General features: G+C 46.7%; 1 protein-coding gene across 4 annotated transcripts in view; it reads left to right on the plus strand.

Moving 5' to 3' along the window:
• ANLN (anillin, actin binding protein) overlaps positions 1-26,337 on the plus strand; it is a 728,409-nt gene that overhangs the window by 378,709 nt on the left and 323,363 nt on the right. For all 4 annotated transcript variants that reach the window (XM_069613260.1, XM_069613259.1, XM_069613262.1 and 1 more), the window contains exons 15-17: positions 20,217-20,343; positions 25,844-25,892; positions 25,976-26,032. In XM_069613260.1, the coding sequence (XP_069469361.1) occupies positions 20,217-20,343; positions 25,844-25,892; positions 25,976-26,032 (233 nt within the window). The remainder of the gene's footprint in view (positions 1-20,216; positions 20,344-25,843; positions 25,893-25,975; positions 26,033-26,337) is intronic.

The raw sequence follows: 26,337 nt of genomic DNA on the forward strand, positions 1-26,337 counted from the left end.
GTTTTATTGGTTAACCATATTTCAACCTTTAACATACAACTTTGGCATGTAGAAGTGCTTCCTTATACATTTGAACTTTCTCCAGTCTTTGTCCACTAACTTCAAGTTCCTTCTTTCAATAGTATCTCCATAAATTTCATAGCGTCAATCGTTCTTCCACATTTTTCAGTCATTAATAATCTCTCCCAGGCCTCTTCCTTCTGCAATAAGTCGCCTGATGGTACGTTGACTCCCATATATTTCTTTCATTGCTCAGTTAAGGGCGAGCAATCCAGCAGTGTTTGTTCTTTGTTTTTACAGTAGCAACAGTATGCCTCATGCAGTTTGATCTGTTTTCTTAATAACAGTACTTCATGAGGCTAGAATATTTAGTCTGCATCACATCATTAGGTCTCTGTAATGGGGCGATGGAAATGTTCTCAAGTATTCCGGTGGTACATTTAGCTCTTTCCATTCCCATATGATATTGGTGCAGCGTTTGTTCTTGCTTTTCAATGCCAAAGTTTCCTCCCAGTCTATTACCTGCATCTTCTCTTTAACCTTGTTGGGGTTTCCTTTTAATGTTTCCGGCTCGATGTTATGTCTCCAGATATTCTTGACATCTGGATTTCCATCTCTTCAAGTTCTTAGGCAGCCCACCGTTATTTAAGATCTTGAAGGGAGTGGGCGGGGAATCCAGTATACTTTTCTGGTAGAGGGAGATTGATTTCTACATAACCATTGATGATAGGGTTTGAAGTCTTAGCTCGTACCTTATTGTATTCACTGACTGAGAAGTCGGCAATTTGAGTATCTTTCTCCAAAAGAACACCTCACAGACTCCCCAAATTCTCAGATTTAAGAGGGCCTCGGCTCCATACGTCAGGACAGCTACCACCTTTTGTTTATTAAAGGTGATAGTCGGGATCAAAGAGAATGTTCCATATCTGCGGTGAAGGGCTCTCGCCTGATTCGTCAATTTCATTAATTTCTCCTTGATCAGCAGATAGTGGCCTAATTCGTTTATATTTTTGTTGATCCGTGCCTCAAGATACATAATCGAGTTGACCACTTATTGTTGTTGATTATCAATGGACCATTTGAAGACTTTGGCCTTTTTGATTGCTGCATTCTCATTTCAGTATTAGGACCTTTTGGTTTGACGTTTATCTTCATTTCCATCTAGGTAGCCTTTGAATGTATCGTCTCTGCTATAGCCCAATTGCTGTTAAGTCTATAAAGACTCTGTCGTCCGCATATATTATACACGGAATCACTCCATCTTCCATTTTGGGCTGGAAAGCTCTAATGCATCCTTGTGATTCATTCATATCTCCCAGAAACAATGCAAATAAAAAAGGGGCCAGGGTGCAGCATTGCTTTATGCCAACAGAGGTTTTAATTTTCCTTGATATGGAGCTATTTTTTGACAACAGAACTTCTATAGACGTGTCCGTATATAGGGCCTGAATGGCTTTCAGTGTTGGGAGTCCTCAAGTTTGCTATCAGAGCTATTTGTATGTTTTTTCTTGTTTTTGACGGAAAAAGTTAGTTTTGTTTCAAAGAAGCCTGTGTGCTCTTTTCTTCATCTGCCAACAGTGGCTATCCGTTGTCTGAAGTTCTGCGCCCCTCCAGGGAGAAGATCGTCGAAGATTCTTCAAGACCTTGGGTCTACTTTACGCCCTCTGACCATGACTGAGTGCGGGGGGGGGGGGTCTTCACTCTGCTGGCCCTGTGCCAAATGTGGCAGCGGAATGTGTTTGTGGAGGACAAGCACCTGCAATGCCTCTTCTGCCTTCACCCGGACCACAGGTGGGGTCGAGTGCGAGATATGCCTTGGTTTCTCCATGAAGACAATGGACAGGTGTAGTAGTCTGGCAGCATCGCTTAACACCAAGGCCTGACCTGTGCTCCAAGCAGGGTCATGCCTCACCCAGGACCGGCCGGTCTGTGGAGCGGTCTTATAAGTCCTTTGAGGGTGCCTCATCTGTGGGGGCCCTAGATAAGGCCAAGAGCTGCGAGTCTGAGTGCCAGGTTCGCTGTGGAAGCAGGTCTCAAAGACTGCTACTGCCAGCACGGTTAAAGGATAGTTCCGGGACTTTTTTTTTATTGTCCCTACGGGTCGGCCATGTGTTTGTAAGCATAAATCGGTAGATCGTAGGAAACTTTCCTATGGACCTTACCCGACTTTTCGCCCATTATCGCACTCGAAATCAGCCTCCATTTTGTGATAATCCTATCATTCCGCTGCATCGACCTGGCTCACCTGCCTTTGCGGCACTAAATCAAATCCCCCGCCCCTGAGCCTGACATCAGCAGACGCGTACTGCCCATTTCAAGCACGTCTCGTGTCAACAATCGCTGCGCCTCCGCTATTGACGTGTTGCCATGGAAATGGCAGGACGCCTCTTTCCCCAATAAGTATAAACAGACCGTTTCACAACACACAGCAGCAGATTTTCGATTCCATTCCTCTCTCTGTGTTACTTTGAGTATTCTGTGACTCGTTTCAGTGCTCTGGTCAGCTACCTTCGCCGCTTGTAGCCCGTGTGAACACCTGTACCATCTCTGTAAATTATTTTACTATCTTTACCGCACAATGGCCACAATAATGCCGTATATGTACGAGCCCGAGTACACCGAGGAAGAACTACTGGAAAGTCAAGCACGCGAAAACGATGGGGATTCGGACGGCAGTTGGGAGGACCAGTCAACGGATGAAGAGCCTGGACCATGTCGCATGGACGGCGTCTCCACCTGGTGCACGTGCAATCGGTGCGAGCTAATGCCAACTGAGGAGGAGAACTGCTGCTGCCGTGAAAATTCCGGGTGCTTGGCCTACATTTCGGAAAGCGAGCAAAGTCTGCAGGAAGGCGAGCAAAGTCCGCAATGCATCACCGAGCTGCCAGAGTTCAGGGAAGCCTGCCTCTCACGGACCGTGTTGAGGATGATGATGGTGCTTATGCACGAACTTCGCGGCACTGTTCGTCCGCGTAATCCGAGTAACGAGTAAGTATACTCTGTTTGTGATGTCAGTGATGCCACCACTATTTCATGGTCGTCTCCCACATATAAAATTACATTTACATATCATTCGAACGCATGTAAATTTGTTCCATATAGTGCATTTTCTAGATATAATTTTTTTCTAAGAAAAATGACATGTGTTACCTGAATCGACATTGATAAGAAAGTTTGGTCAGTTTAATACAGTTTGCATCTTTTTTTTTCACAGGTGGTACAGGCTGGTGGCCTATCGTTGCTTCACTTGGTGGCTTCACGGGAGGCTCGGACACCGCGTTCGGAGAGTAATACCTGCCTGTGCGGTACTTGCCATTAGACAACATTTCCCCAGTGACAGTGGACAATACCGCGGATTTTCCCTCGATGTGCTGCAACCTCAACTTTACAATGTGTAATGTTTATTATTTATGTTTAATTAAAATCTAAAATAAAGCCCAACATATATTTTAACAATGGTTGTTTTGATTTTTTAAATGAATCTAGTGTATATTCTCCTGGGAGGGTGAGGTATTTATAAACTCACCCCCCTGCATTCCATGTAGTAGATCCTGCAGCCATCCTCTTACATTCAGTTAGATGGCCTCTCCTTGGTGAGGCCTTGCGGCAAACTGGTCTTGTCTGCACGACCACCCCCCCGATCCACCCCCCGCCCTATCAAAGGCAGTTCGCACCGGGGTACTTGTGCTGGCAAGTGGAGCTGTCGGGGAGCGATAAAGGCCAAGAGGTGCCAAAGACCATGTACACTTCAAAGTGGTCTATAGAGCATGGGTTGTTGTTCCCATGTCTACCTACAGACCCCGTGTCTCCTGCCAAGCATCCCCCCTCACGCTGGACGGCCCCCTGCAATCCACATAAGTGTGTCTCCATTCACGAGTCTTCCTGTGTCTTGTCTGCACGACCACCGCCCCGATCCACCCCCCGCCCTATCAAAGGCAGTTCGCACCGGGGTACTTGTGCTGGCAAGTGGAGCTGTCAGGGAGCGATAAAGGCCAAGAGGTGCCAAAGACCATGTACACTTCAAAGTGGTCTATAGAGCATGGGTTGTTGTTCCCATGTCTACCTACAGACCCCGTGTCTCCTGCCAAGCATCCCCCCTCACGCTGGACGGCCCCCTGCAATCCACATAAGTGTGTCTCCATTCACGAGTCTTCCTGTGTCTTGTCTGCACGACCACCGCCCCGATCCACCCCCCGCCCTATCAAAGGCAGTTCGCACCGGGGTACTTGTGCTGGCAAGTGGAGCTGTCAGGGAGCGATAAAGGCCAAGAGGTGCCAAAGACCATGTACACTTCAAAGTGGTCTATAGAGCATGGGTTGTTGTTCCCATGTCTACCTACAGACCCCGTGTCTCCTGCCAAGCATCCCCCCTCACGCTGGACGGCCCCCTGCAATCCACATAAGTGTGTCTCCATTCACGAGTCTTCCTGTGTCTTGTCTGCACGACCACCGCCCCGATCCACCCCCCGCCCTATCAAAGGCAGTTCGCACCGGGGTACTTGTGCTGGCAAGTGGAGCTGTCAGGGAGCGATAAAGGCCAAGAGGTGCCAAAGACCATGTACACTTCAAAGTGGTCTATAGAGCATGGGTTGTTGTTCCCATGTCTACCTACAGACCCCGTGTCTCCTGCCAAGCATCCCCCCTCACGCTGGACGGCCCCCTGCAGACCGCATAATGCCACGACATATACACGTCATTCATTCACAAACACACCCCTGTTTCGAATTCTTTATAACCCACTTCATATTTCTAATGAGAACTTCTTTGCGCTTTGCTAGTCAACCCGTGAAGGTGCTGGTTATCTGCTCTTCGTCTCTGTGAACTTCCGTGACCACTTTGAGCAAACTCGTCAGTTTGCAACCTGTGAACTGCTCCCTGTTCTACGACAAGAAACTACTCTGATCCCTGCATCTAACTGTTTGTTCGTCAAGGTAAGTCCATGTACCATAATCATTTTGCGTCCAATTTTTTAATTTATATCTATTTGCTAGTAGTCATCAAATTGCATCCATGTTTTCTTTTCGTTCACGACAGTACATGCAAGGAACTAGTCACATGTTCTGAGTTTAGTCAAATTACTTTTTCTATTTTTTGAAAGTTATTGAAATACTTATCCGCATGTGAATAACGTGTATAGTTCCAAGAACCAAAACGGACCTTGCATTGAACCTTTTATGTGTCATTTAATGTTTTAACACATTGGTATTCATAGAGATTTGTTGATCTTTACTTTTCAGAACTTTCCATAATGCCTGCCTGTTTCATTGGCGGTTGCCCTTCGAAGACCCATAACAAATCTGAAGGTACTATAATGCATGTTTTCCCTAAGACAATAGATCAGATAAGAGAATGGGTCCGATATTGCGGATATCCAGCCTCTGAGATAGAAAGTAGAGTCCTAGAAGTCTTTGCGGACAAGAGGGGTGATCGATACCGCATCTGCAGCAGGCACTTTAGCCCAGACATGTACTCCACATCATTGCTAATAAGGACGAAAACACCGCGAGCGAGGCGAAAATTGCTCTCAACCGCTATTCCCACTCTATTCGTCCACATCCCTCCACTGGTGAGTCAAGTTTACGTATTTATCTCTCGGCATTGCGGTAGTGTGTAGCATTAGCTAACAATAATTTCCCCATTTATGTATCCACTCAATATGAAGGCTGAAGATTCTCCATCCGTGTCGTTATTGCAGTCATCAGCCACTTCAAGCGCCTATCGGGTAATCTTACTTAGCTATTCTGACACTGACTTGTTTTAGGCATGTAAATCAATAGTTTTAATTGATCGTGTAATTATTTTACCTAATGGTACACCACAGTACTCGTCCTCTAGTCTTTGTTTTCAGTTATAATTATTGTTATCCAAAATAATGCAAGTACTGTCTTTCAGGGAGATGCTGAGGAGTCCAACGCATTGACGACACCGTAGATGTCACTCAGATGCTCGAGGTACGTTTCCGGACAGTTCCATCGATGGAGATCATCAGATCTTGCATTCTTGTAGCGTGATTGTTACACACAATGTTTCTTTCGTTTTTAGCCATTGGTATGTCCTTCTGTCGTCGCCCTCCTATGTGTCTTCTTTTTTCAATATTGTGTTCATTACTAATGAAAGTCCTATGTTTCAGGGAGTCGATGGAGCATTAGTCCAAGAGGAAGGGGGAGCATGCAGTTACGGGTCGGCGCAACAGCTTGCAGAAGTGTGCACCGCAGTTACAGCGTCCCTTGATGTTCTTATGCATTTCGAGGTATGGATACTGACAGATCAATCATGCGAGATCAAATGACGTGATTACATCCGCTATACTTCCTTCTTTATTAACGCAAGTACTATGTTTCAGGGAGCTGACGGAGCTTCTTCAACAAGAACATCACCCCTAGTAGTTGATGCAGATCTCTGGGTGGTGACACTTCCAACGATGGAGCAAATCGAATCATATTTAGATATCCATTATTTATTTTAGACAACTGATCATTTGTGCAGGTCTATTTAGATGAGCCGTTGACGCCTGCAGAAAGTTTGTTCTTTTAAACAAAATAGAAAACCATACTAATGCAATTACTGTGTTTCAGGGAGTTGCTGAAGCGTCATCTTCAATAATATCATCAATGGAAGTCTATGCGGAGCCCGAGGTATGGATCTTGACAGTTCAATCTAACTAGATCAACAATGCGTGAACTATTGTCGTTTGAATGTTCTACACAATGCGTTCATTCGTGTTTTGCTATTGAGATGTACGTATGGGTATTGGTCCCCAAGTACATTTTGTGTTTTCAATATTATTATACATACTAATGAAAGTTCTATGTTTCAGCGAGTCGATGGAGCCTCAGTGAGTGATGGATGTGCTTATCATGAAAGTATAGTCGTTGCATCGCGAGAGGAAGTGGAGACATGCACACACGAGTCGGAGCAACAGCGTCCAGATGTTGAAGTTCGAGGAAAGAAAGTTTCAAAGAAAAGAAAGCAAAAGAAGGTTAGTGTCCTGTTCACTATATTATGTTGTCTTTCACTGTCAATAGTTCAATACTGTAAGTTGTGTTTAAACTGAACATCCCTTTTCTAATCTGTCCTCTAGTTGCGAGTGGGTGTAAGAACTAGATCTACACAGACAGTGAAGCGAACGAGAGATGTTGCTTGTCAAACCTTTTGGCAGGGACTTGAGACTGGAGATGCATCGTGCCAATGGGAAGAATATGAAGTGATTGACAACGGAGCTATACCACCACCAGCCATTGATAGTGAATGTCCTCCTGGTAGTTTGGATGCAGTCGTAGATCAATTCATAGAATCCACACCCGCAAAAAATAAGAGCACGCGAAAGTTGAAGACATTGTTTTTTTCTCCCGACAAGGAACAGATGTTGCAATGGAAGAGAATGAAGTGGACGACAATGAAACACCATCAATATCACTCAGCATAGCGGAAGACGATATCAGAGATTGTACCTTTCATGCGAGTGACATGTCCTCAACGTTACAGGCCGAACCAGCTGGGATGCAGAGTGACAGTATAAGGAAAGAGGCCAAATTCATTGTATTCGATAGCTGTTTGATGGATATTATTATGATGATGAAATGTGGGCATTGGGTTGGTGGGGAAGTATGTGGGGAGCCATTGATTAATGTGACTCGTGCAATTCGAGGCACTAACCTTAAAATACATGCCACCTGTACACAATATCATCCGTTCGCATGGTCTGCACAACCCATGCTGGGGCAACTGCCAGCAGGCAATCTACTTTGTGCAGCGGCCGCACTTTTTAGTGGTTCAAGTTTTAAAAAGTTACAGTATTTCTTTCAGTTTGTGGGAATCCATTTCATTGCGAAAAGTCAGTTCTACAAATACCAAACCGATTATCTATTTCCAGCCATCAGCGAAGCTTGGAGAATGGAAAAAATGTCAATGGAAAGTACATTCGCGGGCAAACGCTTCAGGCTAGCCGGTGATGGACAATGCGACAGTCCAGGATTTTCAGCCAAGTACTGCACCTACCACTTTCAGGACATGGAAAGTAAGAAAATTGTGAGTTCGGTGGTCGTGCAGGTGTCACAAAGTACATCCTCAGTGGCCATGGAGAAAGTTGGCTTTGTAGCATCATTGCAAGAACTACAATCGCGGGGAATGGTGATCGACCTGATAGCCACGGACAGACACGTTTCAATTGCCAAGACAATGAGAGAACAGTACAAAAATATAAATCACCAATTTGACGTTTGGCATCTTGCAAAATCAATCAATAAAAAATTGTCGGCTGCAGGAAAAAAAAAAGATATGCAAGGTATTTCACAGTGGTCCAAGTCAATCAGCAACCATCTTTGGTGGAGCTCAAAAACATGTGAAGGGTCGTTGGAAATTCTACTGGAAAAATGGCGGTCAGTAATGTTGCACTGTAGCAACGTACATCGATGGTCGACAAATGAGCATTTCCACAAATGTGAACATGGCCATTTGTCCACAGAGGAGGCACGGAAGAAGAAGTGGTTGATTCCTTCATCACCCACTCACAAGGCCATTGAAAAGATTGTATTTGATAAAACTATAACGAGAGATTTGAGGGGACTCACGGAATTCTGCCACACAGGAGATTTGGAGGTGTTCCACAATATGTGCCTAAAGTACAGGCCCAAAAGATTGCATTTTGGCATGGAAGGCATGATAAATCGGACTCTTCTAGCGGTCTTGGCACATAACCATAATGTTGGCCGTCAACAAAGTAGGACGACCGGAACTTTAGGGACGCTTCGCTACAATAAGGCCTTCACTAAAAGAAGTAAACAATGGGTGATCAAACCAGTGTTTGAGGATATGCAATATGAGTTTATTGAGAGACTTATCGTAGATGTCCTCGATAGGCACATACATGGAGTGGTGAACGAACCTATGCAGGGGACAACTGCATTGCCACCCAACATTGCCTCTGTTCCATGTCCACCTAAAGCAGAGCTCATTGAGAAATACACATCACGGTTTAAATGATTGTAATTCGATTGTCTGTTCTCTCGAGTCTCCTCATGTTGCAGGCCCATTGCAATTAAACCAAACAGTAATATAAATCATTTTTACAAAAATTATAGAATGTTTCCGTATTACAAACACATGGCCGACCCATAGGGACAATAAAAAAAAAGGCACGCAGACAAGATGCCCTTACACTAACTGGAGCTAACTAGAAATGTGTGCTCGCTCAAAGTGAAGGTCAGCTGCTTTGATGTTTTGCTCGGGTGGCGGAACGGCCCACGACCCAATATAAGGTTCTATTGTGATTTGACCTTGACAGGCCGGGACCATCCTGAAAGACTAAGAAAAGATAATGAATAAAATTTCAGAAACGAAACGATGAGCCACGTTCATTAGAAGAAGTAACGTCGGCAAAGAAGGAGTGGTGTTTCGGGTCTGCCCTACACAAAGACACAATGGAAAATGCAAATATAATGTAAGTAACTTTTGATGAGTTTATACCGCAATTTCATTACTATACAGTGGCTTTAAAGACGGGTTCAGTTGTACTTGTTCGTTCTATGTGGCATAGTGTTTTCTACCGCGCACTATCTGGAGGAGAAACATCTGCTTTTACTGAAGCACCTCAAAACCTTCCTCTTTGCTTCTGCTTTCTCTCTCCCTCTCCCCTGCTACAACTGGTCCACTGTCTGCGACCTCGGTCCTGGGCCCTTCCACTCTCCACCTGCACTGCCTCCCTGTCAACCCCTGCACTGGGGGACTGTCTCAGTATCCTACAGCCCCCCCTTCCCAGCACTTGTTCTGCACTTACCTTGCACTTGCCACCAGCTGGCCCTATTTATTTATTTTATGCTACTTACCTTGTACTCCACTCCCCCCCCCCTCCATGCCTCGCCACGCCTTTAAACACTTGTGTACACCCAGTAGCGCTGTCCTCGCTATGAAATGAATAATTTTAATAAGGATCTGATGGTGAGACTAATTTCATTTTTTATGTTTTTAGGTACATCATTCACTACTGTCTGTGTCACGAGTACCAGACACCGGCGGACGGCTTCTACAGCCGCCAGTTGCTTCTCCGCGTGAACAACGTTACCACCCTGACCATTTTATGGGACGATCGCCAAGTACAAGTATGCCCTTACGCGGTACTAACGGTTAGATGCAACATACCTACCGTTGTGGTGGCCTAGTGCCTCGTTGTTGGAACAGCCATGCGATTATCAGTGCGACAGAAGAGCTTATTTTTATCGTAAACCAACACCCTGTGTACTGCACACGAACATCGCTTCCCTCAAGACGAACTAATTTGGATCGAGAGCAAAGAAAAATGCAAATCGCTGAATATTCTCTAAACATTTGATGTCCAATAAACGTACTTTGCCAAATGTACAATCTTGCCGTTTGCTTTTAAACCACGGTTTCACATTCCGAATTGTGGTGCTGTATTGTGAGATGCTCTAAGACCCTGTGTACAGCAAAGGACCATCGCGTTCCTCAATACGAACTTTTTGGAACATGAGCAAATAAAAATGCAAATCGCTGAATATTCTCTAAACATTTGATGTCAAATAAATGTACTTTACCACATTTACAATCTTGCGGTTTGATTTCAAAGTACAGTTTCATATTCCGAATTGTGGTGCGCTGTATTGTGAGCTGATCTGTGTTGATTTCCGGGGTCTGTGTGGAGTCGCGTAGAAGACGCCTGGGCGCGTTTGCCTACGCAGCTCAGTCACGTCACGGATAGAGGCGGGGAATATGAATGTTTTGATAGTCTGTTTCAGGGGCGGGGGATTTGATTTAGTGCCGCAAAGGCAGGTGAGCCAGGTCGATGCGGCGGAATGATAGGATTATCACAAAATGGAGGCTGATTTCGAGTGCGATAATGGGCGAAAAGTCGGGTAAGGTCCATAGGAAAGTTTCCTACGATCTACCGATTTATGCTTACAAACACATGGCCGACCCGTAGGGACAATAAAAAAAAGTCCCGGAACTATCCTTTAAAAGCGCTGATCCTGCTAGGGTAGTACTCAAGGCTCAGAAGGTATCCCTACCCCCAAGGCGCAACAACGCTGCAGTGACTTTGGCGAAGTCTGCAGGCAGGCACGCCAGAAGAGATGAAATTGGCCCAGGCTCCAGTTCAAGACCCTTGGGGAGGAAAAGGGGGTGGGGGCAAGGAGGCCCAGAAACAGCCCTGCTGGGCTGTCGACTCAAACCATGGATGTCTCGTCCACGGACGGCGAAAACCAGGAGTTCCTAAATACAGTCCACGAGGACATTGAAGTGGACGGCGGCGTCGCAGGTCCTAGTTTTCCTATTCTGCCTGCTCAGCCGAGCGGCATTTCCTTGGATATTCTGACGACTCTACACACCTTGGTGTCGGAGATCCAGAGGAGGATGCCTCCGTCTCTGGTACCTGTGCGCCCCCCCACCCCCCAAAGTCCCTGATCAGACTCTAGCGAAGAAGAGGAAGAGTCATCAGATGCCCCCATTTCAACCTCTGCCACCATGTCGGGGTCCTTTTTCCCCCCAGCAGACCCAGACTCTGGTACAGGGATGGATACAGCCATGACGGATCATGACAAGGATATCGTCGCAGCGGACAGTGAATCTCCACATTGGGTGTCCCCACTGGATGAGGTTGGATCGTTCCACTCCATCTCCAGAGCCCCCGAGCTAATCCAACTGGTGCCAGAGGACACCAAGAAGGGCTTCTTTTACGAGAGGCCAAGAGGAAGACTATCATGGTGGTGGCCTTTCTGGACGATATTTGGGATGAGGGCCTGGACCTCATGAAGGACCCTTGCACGGCTTCAGCCAAACTGGATATCCTGGAGAAGAAATATAGGGTGCTGGACTCCACAGCCATCGCCGGATTCGGTGGCATCGACGGCCATGAGAAAATGGTCGGGCAACCCGTCAGTCTTCGGTCCCTCCGACAGCGAGCAGAAAAGGATGGACGCCATGGAAAAAGGGTTTTACACTGCAGCGTCCACTATCCTGGTGGCCAACGCACTGGCCAGGTATGACAGGGAGTTGTGGTACAAGCTGGGGCGGATTCTGGAGTTCCCCCCGATGATAGAGGATAAGGAGGTAAACGTGCTCTTCCAGGAAGGGGAGCTGGCGTCTGATCACGCCATCCGTGGCATTGGAGGTTGCTGACACTGGGTTCTAACAAATGGTCTGCCTTTGTTGCAAGGGTTGGATGAAAGCCCCACATTTCCTTCAGGAGGTCCAGGCGAAGGCTCTGGACATGCTCTTGGGAGAATATTTGGCAAGGTCCTCTACTAGTCCCTCTAGGCCATCAAAGCGGATTCAGAGACTTTTTTTGTTCCCTGGCCACTTCAGCAGCACCGCTCTTCTTTTCGCTCCTCCAGGGGAAAGTCGAGCAGTTCTTCCAAAAGTTTCTCAACGTTGTACTGACCGCCTTCCAAATCAACGAGGAAGCCTACAGAGACCGTTCCCAGACCTACGGTAGCAGAGGACATCATCACCCGCAGAGCAGGATGCTGGCGCCGAAGCTAGCCTGAACCGACCGGGAAGTCCGGCCCTCACTTGTGCAGCCCGATGGGAGGCTGGCTGCTGAGGTTCATCAGCGAGTGGAGAAAGATCACTGACAAATGGGTGCTGAATGCTTTTGCCCAAGGACACACCCTGGAGTTTCAATGCAGTTGTGGATCCCTTTGGTTACCCGGCAGGAGCTGCACATCCCTCAGCTCCTGGAAAAGGTACGGGCCATGCTACGAAAAGGGGCGATGGAGCTAGTTCCCTAAAGGCTCTGGGGCTTTTAAGTCTATTCCAGATAACTTTCTGGTCAGAAGGAAGACTGGGGGCTGGAGGCCCATCCTAGACCAACGGCGCCGGAACAAATACCCAAGTCCAAAAAATTCAGGATGTTACGCTCACCTGGTTCCCACGAGGGCGTCGACCGGAACTGGGCCGCAATTTCCACCAGCGTGACGTGTAGCGCCGAGATGACTGACTGGACTGGCCCGCTCAGCATAGTTTGTCTGGCTCGCAAGAATATTCTTCTGCAAAGGAGAAGAGGAATTAACCACCCGTGGAATTGAGTGTCAACCCACCTTCCCCACTCCCGTTGTCTTCCCACAGATCACTCTTGATGTCCCCTCCTTAGTCTCACCTGATGGTTTGGAAGGATGAGCTCTCCATCCTGCGTCGACCGCAGGGGCGCGTTGATGACCAGTTACTTCCCTGGCGTAGAGGAATTGGTGAGTTCCAGTATTGACTCTAAAGTCCAATTGTTCATAAGAGTTCAAATGTCTGATCTTCACTCTGTCCGATTCCTTGCAGGTTGCCGATTAATCCACACGAAGATTTCCAAATGGCACTTGGTAAGATTCAGGTAAGTCTATTGTGGTTTTCCCCCTTAGGGGCCGGGGTACGGCGATGAAGCAGAGTTGACTGCGCCGACCCGAGATGAGGTGAGTACCTCCCGTGGTAAATCAGGTAAGTTCTTGGGGGTAGCTTGTATAGCCTTAGAGTCCCCTTGCTCACCTTGCTGTCTTTGTCTCCTTAGGTGTCGGAGGGCGGCCGCGAGATGGAGAGAGCGTGATGGAATGCTGAAGTACCGCCAAGCAGGTGAGTTCAGCGCGGCGCCGTAGGAATGCGAAGCGATGCTTCAAAGACTTCTGTCTTTCAGTTCCGTGGCGAAATGGATCAGGATTCAGGTAAGGATTAAAGTTAAAACTCCTGTTCTAACCTTTATCCTCCTTTTCTTGTTTCAGGAGTCCCAGGACTGAAGCAGGCGTGGCTGAAGACACGAGCTGCTGAAAACACGGTGAGCGTTACGCTGCAGCAAGCAGAATAACGCGAAGCACGTGTGGCTGTCCGGGCGTGGTTTAAATAGCCTTGGAAGAAGATCCAGGTAAGTATTCTTCCACAGCCCCACCCAAGTAACAAAATAGTCCCTTCAGTAAAATAGTCCCTCCTAAGCCTCATTTGGCTTAAGTCTTCATGCAGCATGGTCTGCTTCAGGTAAGTTATCAATAATGAGCCTGGCGCCATAGGCGCCAGGACTGCACCCAAACAGCCCCTAACTGGGGCTTTTGGGCATGCTCCAAGTGGCATGATGCCTGCTTCCGGGGCTGCTGGGCCTGGTCTGGTCTTCCGGGGGCAGGCATCAAGACAGGATGGTCACGTTGCAACACGTGCTTGATCAACTGGAAAGAGGAGACTTGGACCTGGAGGACGCCTATTTCTGCATCCCCATTCACCAGAAACATTGAAAGTTTCTACATTTCGTGGTGCAGGGACAGCACTACCAGTTCAAGGCCCTACCTTTCGGCTTGAAGTCGGCCCCCAGAGTGTTCACGAAATGCCTGGCACTAGTGGCGGCCCATCTACGCCTACAGGGCATACATGTATACCCAAAACCTGAACGACTGGCTGATTCGCACCCGCTTGCGGGAGCTAGCCGACGGACACCTATAGGCGACTGTCCGGCTACTAACGGAATTGGGATTCTCCGTCAACTATCCAAAGTCCTGCTTATAGCCATCACAGAACATCCTGCTCATAGGCGCCAGACTCCATACAGTGTCTTGCCTGGATTCGCCTGTGAGTAAAGGATAGCAGCCACTCTATGAAGGTTGCGGTGGCTGTCGTCGACAAAGACGACCATGGTGCGGGTCATAAAGTCGTTGCTGGGCATGATGTCCTGCCTCTACCTCGCCCGGCTCTGCAGATTGCAAATGTGACCCCTTCAGGAATTCCTGGACGCCCGCTGGAACAGTTGTACAGAAGCTTCATGGACAAGATCTCTCAACAACGAGGTCCATCAGGCGATAGTATGGTGGGGCGTCCGGTCCGACAACGCTCAAGGCACAAGATTTCAAATATTGCCTTAACAGGAGACTGTTGCAACAGACGCCTCCGTAGAGGGATGAGGAGCACACACACTGCACGTCTGCACGCAAGAGGCCTGTGGCTGCTGGAGGAGAAGACTCTTCATAGCAACATCCTGGAGCTATGGGCAGTGTTCTGGGCCCTAAAGTCTGTTTCTGCCGTTTCAGAAAGGCAACGTCGTGAGTATCTTTACGGACTAGGGGGAACTTGATCCCCGGCGATCTCCAAAGAAGCTCAGTACTTGTGGCGATGCGCCATCAGACGGGGGATGTTCTCGCTCCTCTCCACCTGGCAGGAGTCAAGAACACCATTGCAGACTCCCACAGCAGGGAGCTGTGCTCCTGCCACGAGTGGAAGCTTCGTCCGGATCAGGTGCACTGCCTGTTCAAGTGGGGCAGACCCCAGACAGATCTGTTTGCGGCGGCAGCAGCAGCAAACTCAAAGTGCCAGAAGTGTGCCAGCAGGTTCCACCAGCTGAGGAGCCTGGGGGATGCATTTGCCTTCCTGTGGGAAGGGCTGTTCCTGTACACGTCCCCCGTTCCCTCTCCTGCTACAAGTCATCAATACACTCCTTGTCCATGCAAGATGATACTCACCGCCCCCCGCGTGGCCGAGGCAGATTTGGTATCTGGACCTTCTAAGCCTGTTGGCGTTGCCTCCATTCAAGCCATCAGTGTTTTAGATCTTCTCACCAGAGGAGACTCAATCCTTCATCGCGACACAGGATCGCTGAACCTGAGTACTTGGCTCCTGCAGCCCTAGTGTTTGGAGGTTCAGTTGCCTACGGACTGCGTGGAGGTCCTCGCCAAGGCCAGGGCGTGGTCGCCTTTGAAGTGCTACGGTTCCAAGTGGAAGTCTGATGCTCATGGCCCCGCAAGTCCTTCCATTTTTGATATCCTTGGCCAAGGCCAGCTTGGCGCACGCCTCAATCATGGTACATCTGGCGGCTATCTCCTGCTAAACCAGGTCTCCAGGAAGATCTTCACTTTATTTCCATCGACTCGTCAAGGAATTACTCGAAGGACTTTTTTGATCTTTCCTGCCAGTGAAGGCTCCTGCCCTGGCGTGGGAACTCAATGTGGTTCTGACAAGGCTCAGGGGGTGGGAGGGCCCCTTTCAAGCCTATCAATCGTTCCCATTAAGTGCCTCTTGTTGAAAATGTCTTTCCTGGTGGCTATCACCTCTGCCAGTAGGGTAGTTGAGGTCCAGGCCTTATCCAACATGCAACCATACCCGACTTTCCTCGAATTTCCGATCCCTCGCTCATGTCGAAGGTTCCGTCTAAATTCCACCTCAACCAGCCTCTTGTGTTCTGTTTTTTTTTTTCTGAAATCATCGCCGGCGGAATGGGCCTTGCATTCGCTGGACGTTGCTAGCACCCTGAAGTTCTACGTGTCGCGCACAAAGTTTTCGGTAGACCTCACAGCTGTTTGGGAACTTTGGTCTTGTGAACCATTCAAAGACCCTTGTCCAAGGCTTCCATTTCAAGGTGGCTCTCTGGCTGCATCACACACTGTCGGCGGTTGGCGAACCGACCGCTGCCCGGCCGTTATAGAGCCCACTCCACCAGAGTGATTGTTGCGACAACGGTGTTCCAGTCTAGTGTGTCCTGCTGGACATCTGCAGGGTTGCCACGTGGAGGTCCCAGCACACCTTTATGAAGTTCTACTGCTTTGACACGGATTCCAGGGAGGACTCCAGAGTTGTCCAAGCAGTGATGCTCAACCTGTTTGCTTGAAGTGAGGCTGTTCCGGAGGTAAGAATGTATTGCTTCTGTTGAGACGTGCCACCTCCCGTGTTTGTGTAATGTTGTACTGCTGTGTATTCGTTATTCATGAGCATGTGAATACATCCCAACCCCTGCAACCGTTGCTTGATGGATGTTCGCCAATCCCTCAGATTCGGTCTGTATAAGACCAAAACCTCGGGTTAGACTATTACATTTATGGGGTTTGTGACAAATCGCGGGATTCCGTAACTTCTCCCCAGGAGGCAGTCTTTCCCTGTGAGGCTAAGGAAGTGAGCCAGCTATGCAATACCCTCCCTAGTGGAAAAGGCAAGCAAGAACTCACCAGAGAGACTCATCCTCTGAGGAGAATGACTCCGTAAAACACACTTCATTAACCCTCCCTTATATCTTCTGACTAATAGGATGGAGAATTCCTCAGCCTGCTATTGTCATTCAGGATACCGGCAATGGAAAACTCATATAGTACTGGGACGTCGAAAACCCAGGGAGCAATACAGAGCCTGAAACCAGCAAAGAAGGACTTTGACAGTCTCCAGGGGAAGCCCTATGGCAACCTCCTACAACCATGAGGTGGAGACCTCATGGAGGGAAGCCAGGAAGTTCAAATCAGCTTCTCGAGAGTTGCCGAGGAGAGACTGGACACACAGCTTCCAATGCTGGACCGGCACTTTGGGTACAGAGCCCAAGGCTTGGCTTAATGGAAGACAAGAGGCCGATGAGAGCACATGGTGTCCCGAGCCAAAAGGGAGTGGTAGTGTGACCGCTAATGCAATGCTGTGGGCCTGGAGGTCCTTTCATGACGCTGATATCATTGCCAGCGAGGCAGATCAGACCCAATCAAACGAGAAGGGAGCGGAGAGACAGTTTGAAATACAGAGCGTAACGAGAAGCCAACCTTACAGAAAATGTCCAGTCGCATGTGAGCCCAGGTGACGTTCTCCCTGAAGAATAGAGGCAATGTGGGGAAAACGGGAGCCCCGGGAGGGTGACCAAGAATCCTACTGTCTATGTACAGAAATATTGCAAGTACTTAAAGATAGTGAGAATCGTTGCTAGAACGCTCCTACTCATCCCAGTCAAGATAAATTATTAAAAATGCCACAAGTGGAAATCATTATTGGGATGACTCCGCTTCCCCGAGTGACAATGGTGTCAAGAGAAAACGAGGATACTAATTCAATACTCAAACTCTATTTGTTCTAGTCAAGGTAAAGAGTGGACATTCCGTATAGCGGAAACCACAAGTTTAAGAAAAGTGAAGGAAGAAAACTCATTTAAAGAGAGGGACCAACTTGTGTAGAGTTAAACGAGGAAACAAAAGGGAAAGGAATAATAAAACGACAGACGGTTGAGAGCCTGAAAATCCCTATATCGACACTGTACAATTTGATAAAAAAAGAAACCAAGAACTGTTGGAAAATACCTGGTTGAACTGTTTGGTGGACGACCCACATAACGGGAGAAGGGAGTCCTTCTCGTGTTACTTAGTTATTCTAAATAGTGGGTGAGTCAGTTATTTTTTTTGGATGGTGGTCTGAACTTCATTTGGACTCCCTGACGAGCACCCTAGTTGATATTTTATTTCTATCTCGCTCATACACAAGTGGTTCAGAGCGCGACAAGGGAATGGGAACAGGGGAGAACAAAAACAACCATCTTACTAGGCCCAGTGGCATTGAGAACACGCAAGTGCAGGGTAGAGGGGGATGGGGAGAAGTGCATGGAAGGGGGAACAAAAAGGAGGGTGCGAAGCGAGGAGGAAAAAACAAATAGATTAATAAATAAAAAGGCAACAAACAATGGGAGTGCAGCCAGCAAGTACTGGGTTTAAGGCAGCAGGCCGGGTAGGTCTGAAAGTGCAGGAAGAAAAGGGGAGGGCTCTATGGGTACAGATACAAACCTCAGTGCAAGTGGTGGCCATAGGCAGTGCGTGAGGGTGGCAAGATGAGCAGGTACCTGGGCCCGGAGGACAGAGGGTGGCCAGGTGCATGGTGCCGAGGGAGAGTAGAATCAGCGGGGGAGAGGAAGGGAGAAGGCAGAAGCAAAGAGGAAGGTCTTGAGGTGCTTCCGGAACGGGAGATGGTTCTCAAAGTTTCAGAGTGGCAGGGAGGTCCCAGCCGAAGACTGAGATCTACCCCAGCTCGTTTCTTTGAGAAACGACTGACCCTGAGGGAGTTGGAGGTAGAGGAGCGGAGTGCTCGAGATCGGAGGTATTTGCAGAGGGATAGCTGAAGGTATGTTGAAAGTTAGTTTCATTAGTTAGGGAAGTCCCTTATCCCAGGGAAAGTTAGGCATATTAATCTATTTTAGTTAATAAAATGTCAGTGAGATGGAAATTCTGAGTCTGTGACCTTCTGACCTGCCACAGTTTACAACCAGGGAAAATAGCTTTTGAAGCTTCAGTTGCTTGATGGATTGGTCTCTGAATCCTACGACACAGGGGACGGGACGGTCCCTCCTATAGGCCTACATGCTCACACAGTTGGGGCGAAGGCTGATGCTGCTGTGGCCTTCCAGAGGCATGTGCCTTGCGGCACAAGGCAACCACGTGGGCGCCTCTCTTGACCTTCTGCAAACATTACTGCATGGACATTAGCATTGGGTCTGATGCTACGTTTGGTCATGCTGCCCCCCAGAACCTGCTTAGCTAGAGTTCATCTTATGTATGACCAGGCGATTCTGCCCACTTCTGACCATTCTGTTGCCCTTTCTGGAACCTTTTGGTAGTCTTGGAAGAGCTCCTTAAGCCACATCTGTTTTGGACTGTATCTGCTTCCTCTCATGGCCAGCTAGTCGTGCGTTCTGCAATTAACACCAGAGTTGATGATGTGATTGTTGAAGCCTAAAATTACTGGAGCTGGATCTTAAAGCTTACATCTTCAAGAATCTGTTCCAAGTCACCCATTGGGTATTTTCTAATATTTGTCTAGGCTTCTTGTATTGTAGCCTTCCCAGTTTTCTGTTCCCAACTCCATTCAGCATGCTCCTTTTTCTTCTGCTGTCCTGCTTCTCCACAAGTCTGATCCCATTACCTTTGACTCCAATGACAAATTATGTGCACTATGAAGCAGCAAACACTATTGAATTGCTTATAGATTTACAACAGCATGTGAGCATATGAAAGATGCAATGCTGGCGAGCCCCTGATCACAGTATAGAAAGTTTGCATCTGCTTTACGTTTTGTTCACATGAAATAGAACTATGTCTTAAAAGCAGAACTAAGCTAACAAAATGTTATAACTATTGATATGTTTAACTGGGTCCATATTTAAATTTGCCAGTTTCTTGCACAACTTGTCACAAAACATAAGCAACGAGAAAAACGTACTTTGTACAATGTCCAGAGTACCCCCTTTAAATGAGCATGTAACATACCAGTCGAAGATGTATGTAGAGCAGACCAACCACTGTTAAAGCATCAGCTCCTTTGACTTCCAAAGACATTAAGTGAGATTCTACTTTACTTTCCAAGCAAAATGTAAATTCCCCTTGCTTTAATGGACTTCATGTATTCCAACCCTGTTGCATGTATAAGAAGGGTAAAAATGTGCCATCACTATCATTTTCAGTGAAGTTGCCTGCTAATTTATAAACTGACCTTGTTTTTCCACAACAAATTTCTATTTCTCCATAGATTCTGCCAATTACTACTTCTTAATTGTGATCAGATCTGGAGCTGAGAACATGGTAGCAACACCACTTGCCAGTTCCTTGACTTCAGTTAAAGGAGATGCACTCACGTTTTCAACAACCTTCACAGTGTAAGTATGAAATCAGATTTTTATCTTCTGTCGCAGTGGATTGTAATAATGTTTATCCTGCCCCCTGTGCTACAGTGGTAGTCCTAGATTATGAGCTGCTTACCACACAGAGAAATCCATTTGAGTGGTGGATATTGTCCTTAGCTCGTCCCTTCCTGAGTCCATTAAGAGTCGACTCCCCATTGCATCGCCAATACAAGCCATTTAACGCTCAAGATGCACATGGTCTCCACCAGGATTAAGGATTGCATAAAATGCCCCCCAGCATGGATTTCGGTGTAATCGAATATCTGCAGTTAATAACAACTGGTGTGTTGACTTTTTGTGAGGAACAAACATTTGTTTGAGTAATGTGTATGTAGTAAGAGGAATTGATATAGACCTCTGGAACAAGAGGGTCATCGGCGAGAGAAATTGTTCCAAGAGTTTGTAACCAGATTAAATCATGTTTTGCTGTTCCTGTGCAGGCCTTGCAAATTCTTAAAAATCCCACTAGACGCGGAGGGCGAGTTCCTTAGTTTTACATATTCGACCTAAGAGAAATCCACTTGGCCCAAGTTGACTGGTGACAAAAGATGTACCACTGATTTTTGTAAAAAATGGTGCATGTTGTCATAAGCGCACTTCCTAGTTGATGCAATGCTTTCAAGCATGCACAGTGAAACTTGTATTTGCCATTTACTGCAAACAGTGTTTGCAGTAAATGAAAAATAGTGTCTAACATCCCCATAATCGTCATAATACATTTCTTTCTTTCACTCTTTCCCCCGGTTTTAATAGTGAGGGGTTTTCAATTCTCTGTGCTTGACGCACCATTTCTGTTGCCTGATTAATGTCCCTTTTTGAGAATTGCTTCCCCGAAAACAAAAACTTTGGGATTTTGCCCTGTATCTGTATATCTCTTTCACTATTCAATACATAAAAAATGCACAACTACTTTTTTCTTTCTCTTTTTCTCGGGTTATCTCATTACTGGCTTTCATGTTCGACCATCGAATTGAAAAACCATTATACCATTTTCAAAATGGACAATAATTCCCCACTTTTTATACCAAATTATCTTTATTCAAGAAAATGATTCATTTCGTCAGGATGATATGTTGACGCTTTTCGGCCTATGTATTTACAGAATGAACTCTGTCCTGGGGTGGGTTCTTCAACTTTGTTTTAAAGGCCTTCTTCAGGACAGGTGATGAGTTGGATTATATAAAACTAAATTGTCTTCTAACCCTTTTTTCATAGTGTATCTTGTTTGAGTAGACTTTGAACAGGGACTATTGATCATCAACTTTCATTCATTAGCTGAAGCCAAATGCGTCACTCACTCTGGAAGTGGAGGTGCACCCATCACGTGTGTCGTTGTAAATCAGGCAGTTTCCCTTTAAATGGGATACCCGTTCGTCTCTTCCTTCGAGTTTCTTGCTGATTTAGTCCGTGACACTTTCGTTGACTATTCCCAACTGTCGGGATGTATAATCGACTGTTAGTTACGTATAATCCAACTCATCACCTGTCCTGAAGAAGGCCTTTAAAACAACGTGAAAACTACACCCAAGGATGGGGTTCATTCTGTAAAAACATAGGCTGAAACGTGTCGAAATATCATCCTGACGAAATGTTATTTTCTTGAACAAAAATAATTTGGTATAAAAAGTGGGGAATTATTGTCCATTTTGAAAATGGTATAATGGTTTTTCAATTTGATGGTAGAAAAAGAAAGCCAATAATGAGAACCCGAGGAAAAAAAGAAAAGTGGTTGTGTATTTTTTATGTATTGAATTGTGAAAGACAAATGTGTTTTTCTAAATCTGGTCATGTTTGTTCATTATAACAAGAAATGTGAGTCCAAGGTGGTGTGTACGAAGTTGAAGAACAGGAGACTGGGGTAGTTTGTGTTTCATACTTGTTCTGTGTATGGCTTCTGCTCTATTATAACAGGTTCCCCCCGATAACAAAAAATACTGAGCGTGACCTACCCTACTTACCAGCAACCGTCACTGATGCAGGGTTCCTTTGTCGCCTCAGGATTTGGCTTCTGAGGATAGGGCCGGCTTGAGAAGACACTAGGAAAAGTAAATTGAGATTCACCCACAGACACACCAGGGAGGGTCCAGCCATGGATTGAGGACCCAGAGCCAAATTTGTTGGTGTGATTGAACAGAGGGCAGAAGTATCCTGTTTAACTTTCGAGATGAGGGATGAACCCGTGTTTGCCTGATGTCCTTGACTGAAGAATCTCATTTCTTTATTGTGCTGAGTATTTGGGATTCTGGCAACAAAATGGGGTCCCACCTCTGTGTCCCGTGATGCAGGTCTTTTATCGGGAGCATTAGAGGTGATCCAGTTGTCCTCACCGGATATGGGGGAGGAGCTCCAGGTCTTTTCCTTCTGGTGTCTGAAGAAGCAAAGCATGGCTGATTCAGTGCAGCATCAAAGGGGTTTGCGCAAAGCTTGGCCCTTCCTTGTGTGCAGTCGCTCTGGGGGAGTGCGGGGGAGGGGGGTTATCAGTTTCAGTTCCGGTAGTAGACCATGTGAGTGGGTAAGGGGGCTGCTTTTATTCCCTCACGGGAGGCAGTGATGAAACACGCACCTAATCCTACTGCCTGGGGCTTTTGCAAAAGTACTGTCTAAGGCAGCACATGGGGGGTGGGGGGGAAGCCCACCTTTGGTGAACAGGACTGGGGTGCTAGCCTGCTTGATTCCAGTTCTGACTGTCAGAGGCCTGTTAAGGGTGTGGGAGGCAGATTTGGGTATAGGTGTCTATCTGTCCTTCCTAAGCACGCTTGGGGCAATGATGTTCCATTGGTTGACCATCTCTTTATAAATACTGCATGGTGTAGGTGTTAAGGTAGATTTCCCTTTTTATGTGAAATTCTCTCCACCCGTGAGTTCCCCAGCACCTTTTGCTGGACTACTGGATGTTTGACTAGTTCTCCTACATTTTACTAAAGCAGCACACACCACTTTCTGTGCAGTGTTGCTGGAGGTCCTAGAGCTTCCACTTTGGTATTTCTTTATTTTCCTTTGGTAAACCTTTTGTCCTACCTGTATTTTCTTTTGCAAGATCAGCACACCCACCACCTTATGTGAAGTGCTGAGGGGATCCAATGCATCCCTTTTCTCGACAATCCTGTAACATTTTGGTTATTCTGACAAGCTCTTTTCAGGCTGGTGGCAGTGTACTTTTTTGCACAACATTTTATGAACCTTTGTCACAGGTCTTTGCAGCGGATACAAGGGTCGCCATTTACCCCAAATGGTGGTTGTACTTTTCTAAACCCTGAACAAGATGACTTGTCCTTTCTGATCTCGTCTTTTACCTTTCTTGGTAGGAAGGATTCTCGGGTCCCTTTTTGTCTTCGCCGGGCTTCCTAAGGAAAGCTTGCGCAGAGTCCGAGTGACTTGCAGGACGGGAAGTGGGGGTTACCGATAATCCCCTGCTTGTCTTGCCTTGTGGCTGACTGAAACCATTTCAGGCTGGGGGGGGGGGGCTTCTGTCCTAATTGGGCAACCACCCCACCCATTCGGCTTATAAGGTGCATGGCTCATGATTGATGGACTCAGCCGATCTTCTTGGATGCATTCCAAGGAGCTCGAACTCAGTCGACCACTGGAACAGAAGATTCTGAAGAAGCCGAAAAGCCCCCGCCAGTAACTTAGAGACCTCCAGAGCCTGTGGAGTAACTACTGCGGTCCCAACCTCAGCCTCTGAGCAACAGGGGAGATACAAACACAAGGATTTCCCTCCCTTGGACTGGTGGGCCTAACCCCCCCCGGCCCCCAAGACAAAAAAAAATGTGGCCCTTCCCTGGAAGAGCTGCAACCTCTACAGCCTGTAATTCACCAATACCGGGATCTGTGCTGCATCACTGCATCGTTGACTGAAGCAGGAATTCACCTGGAACTTTGTGCGAATCCTAAGCCTGCAGTTACTCGAGCCAGCTCCCCAAAGTTCCCTCACCTGAGACAAGGACAGAGAAAAGAAGTCTACCAGTGCAACATCCATCCTTCATCCAAGTCTGAAAAAGGCGCCAACAAGCCAGAACTGTGAAGATCCTTTTCTGGGCATCTGTCTGCATGAGAGCTGTTGCCAGATCCACCGAAGTCCCTTTCGTCACCAAGACTGAGAAACCTGTGACCTGGTCTGCTGTCGCCTCACTGCTGGAATAGTCATGCAGCAACTGCTTCTTCAATCAAAGGTTCTGTCCTCCTCATAGTAAAACTTACCTAGAGCCTGCTTTGTTGATTTGGCGTTCCTCTGGGCTGTAGGTAACTGGTACTTTGCACCCCTCCAGGGCTCCAATCGTTACATTGGGGTGGACAACCCATTGTACTCTAATTCTGCCATAGGACACTGGTCCTTGGGGCAACCCTTCAAGGAAACCTCTTGAGTTCCTTGAATTGTGAAACCTAACTTTTGCTTACCTGCAAAACCAAGAAGAGATCCTGTTGGACTTTGCCACTCCCTTTTCTGCCCTACCAATGGTCACTGGTGGCTTATCGTCCATTTAAACATTGTGCAATTCTCCTAAAATAGGGTTGGACTCTTTGAGAGGCTGGAACAAGAGTTTGGCAAAGTTTGCATATGTTTCAGATGGTTTTACTATGTGATTTGTTACCGGAAAAGCTGCTCTAGTGTGAATACATCTGTGAATTATTCTCCAAAGTGTATTGCAAGAGTTCTAGTGTTTAACTGTGCTATAGTACTTACGGGACTTCAAAGTTACAACACTGTGCCTTAATGTATATATTAGATAACTTTTTTTTAAATATAACTTCGAAGTGCATCTGTGTTTTCTTGGACTAAGTGTATGATCTGAGTTCTTTGTACCTCACTACAGCCCTCCTCCCTCCTTAGACTAAGTGTGGATGCTCGCCATTCTACCAAACCCATGTGTGGTTCAGGCTAAACCGAAGTAGTGTAACCCTGTTCACCCAAGGCGGGCTTTCCGAAGTTCTCTCGCAGTACTTTTATTTAAAAAAACGCAATTCTCCCCATACACAGTGGTTCTCACTAGTTGGAAGAATTCCATTGGCGTTAAAGCAGTGTTCCCTGGAGTCCTAGAAACACCTAATAATTCCTTTGATCCAAGTCTTTGTTTGGTTACTCAGTCTCATCTAAGGCTTCATCCTATCTGTGACCAGAACACAAAAATGTGTTTGTGATGTGACAAAGGAAGTTTATACTATTGTTGGCTTTGTTCTCTAGACATAATTGATTAGCATTGCTGGGTGATGCCCTACTTGTTTTCTCACGGGGCGAAGCTGTGTGGTTTTTGATTGGCTATTCCACCATCTTGGTGTATACTGCCATTGCTATGGGGTCTTTGCAAATGCATGTGAAAATGTATACGGCAACCCTTTTTTTTAAATGGCCCCAAATGGGTAAGGCCTGTTCATTTGTAATATTTACCCTTGGTGCCTCTGAACGTGGCACATGGCCTTGAACATTCTTTGTTTTTGTCCATTTAACTTTCCAAATGCAAATTTTCTCTTTTAGGGAAGACGTTTCTAGTGACTTTGAAATCAACATTGAAGTTTACAGTTTGGTATGTATGCTTGTTAATCGCAAATCTGAGACAACTTTTTCGGTACGCTGGCCGATTACATTTTCTTTGTATTTTTTTGTTAGGTTCAAAGGAGGGAAGTTATTGGCCCTGACAAGCGAAAAAAGGCTAATAAATCCAAGGTGAGTAACCATCATTGTTCTGTTTCCTCTAGAGAACTTGTTCAAGGCCCATTTGCTAGATTTCTTTTTACACATTTCACAGCAAAAAAAAGCGGTCTCGCCCTCCCCACCCGCCCCCCAATCCTCTATTCTTCCCACTTTAATAAATACCTTGGCCTATCCCCCGTCTCCATTTGGAGCGATGTGTAAAAAACTTCAACTGGGCTAGTACCACCAGAATTCCCTTAACATGCTGTTTTTCATTCCATGGGTAAAAAAGCATGGGATAACATTTTAAGGATGTTTGATGAAGATGGTATACCCAT

This window comes from Ambystoma mexicanum, chromosome 5p (assembly GCF_040938575.1).
Source record: "Ambystoma mexicanum isolate Mex_15411 chromosome 5p, UKY_AmexF1_1, whole genome shotgun sequence".
In the NCBI taxonomy this organism is placed as follows: Eukaryota; Metazoa; Chordata; class Amphibia; order Caudata; family Ambystomatidae; genus Ambystoma; species Ambystoma mexicanum.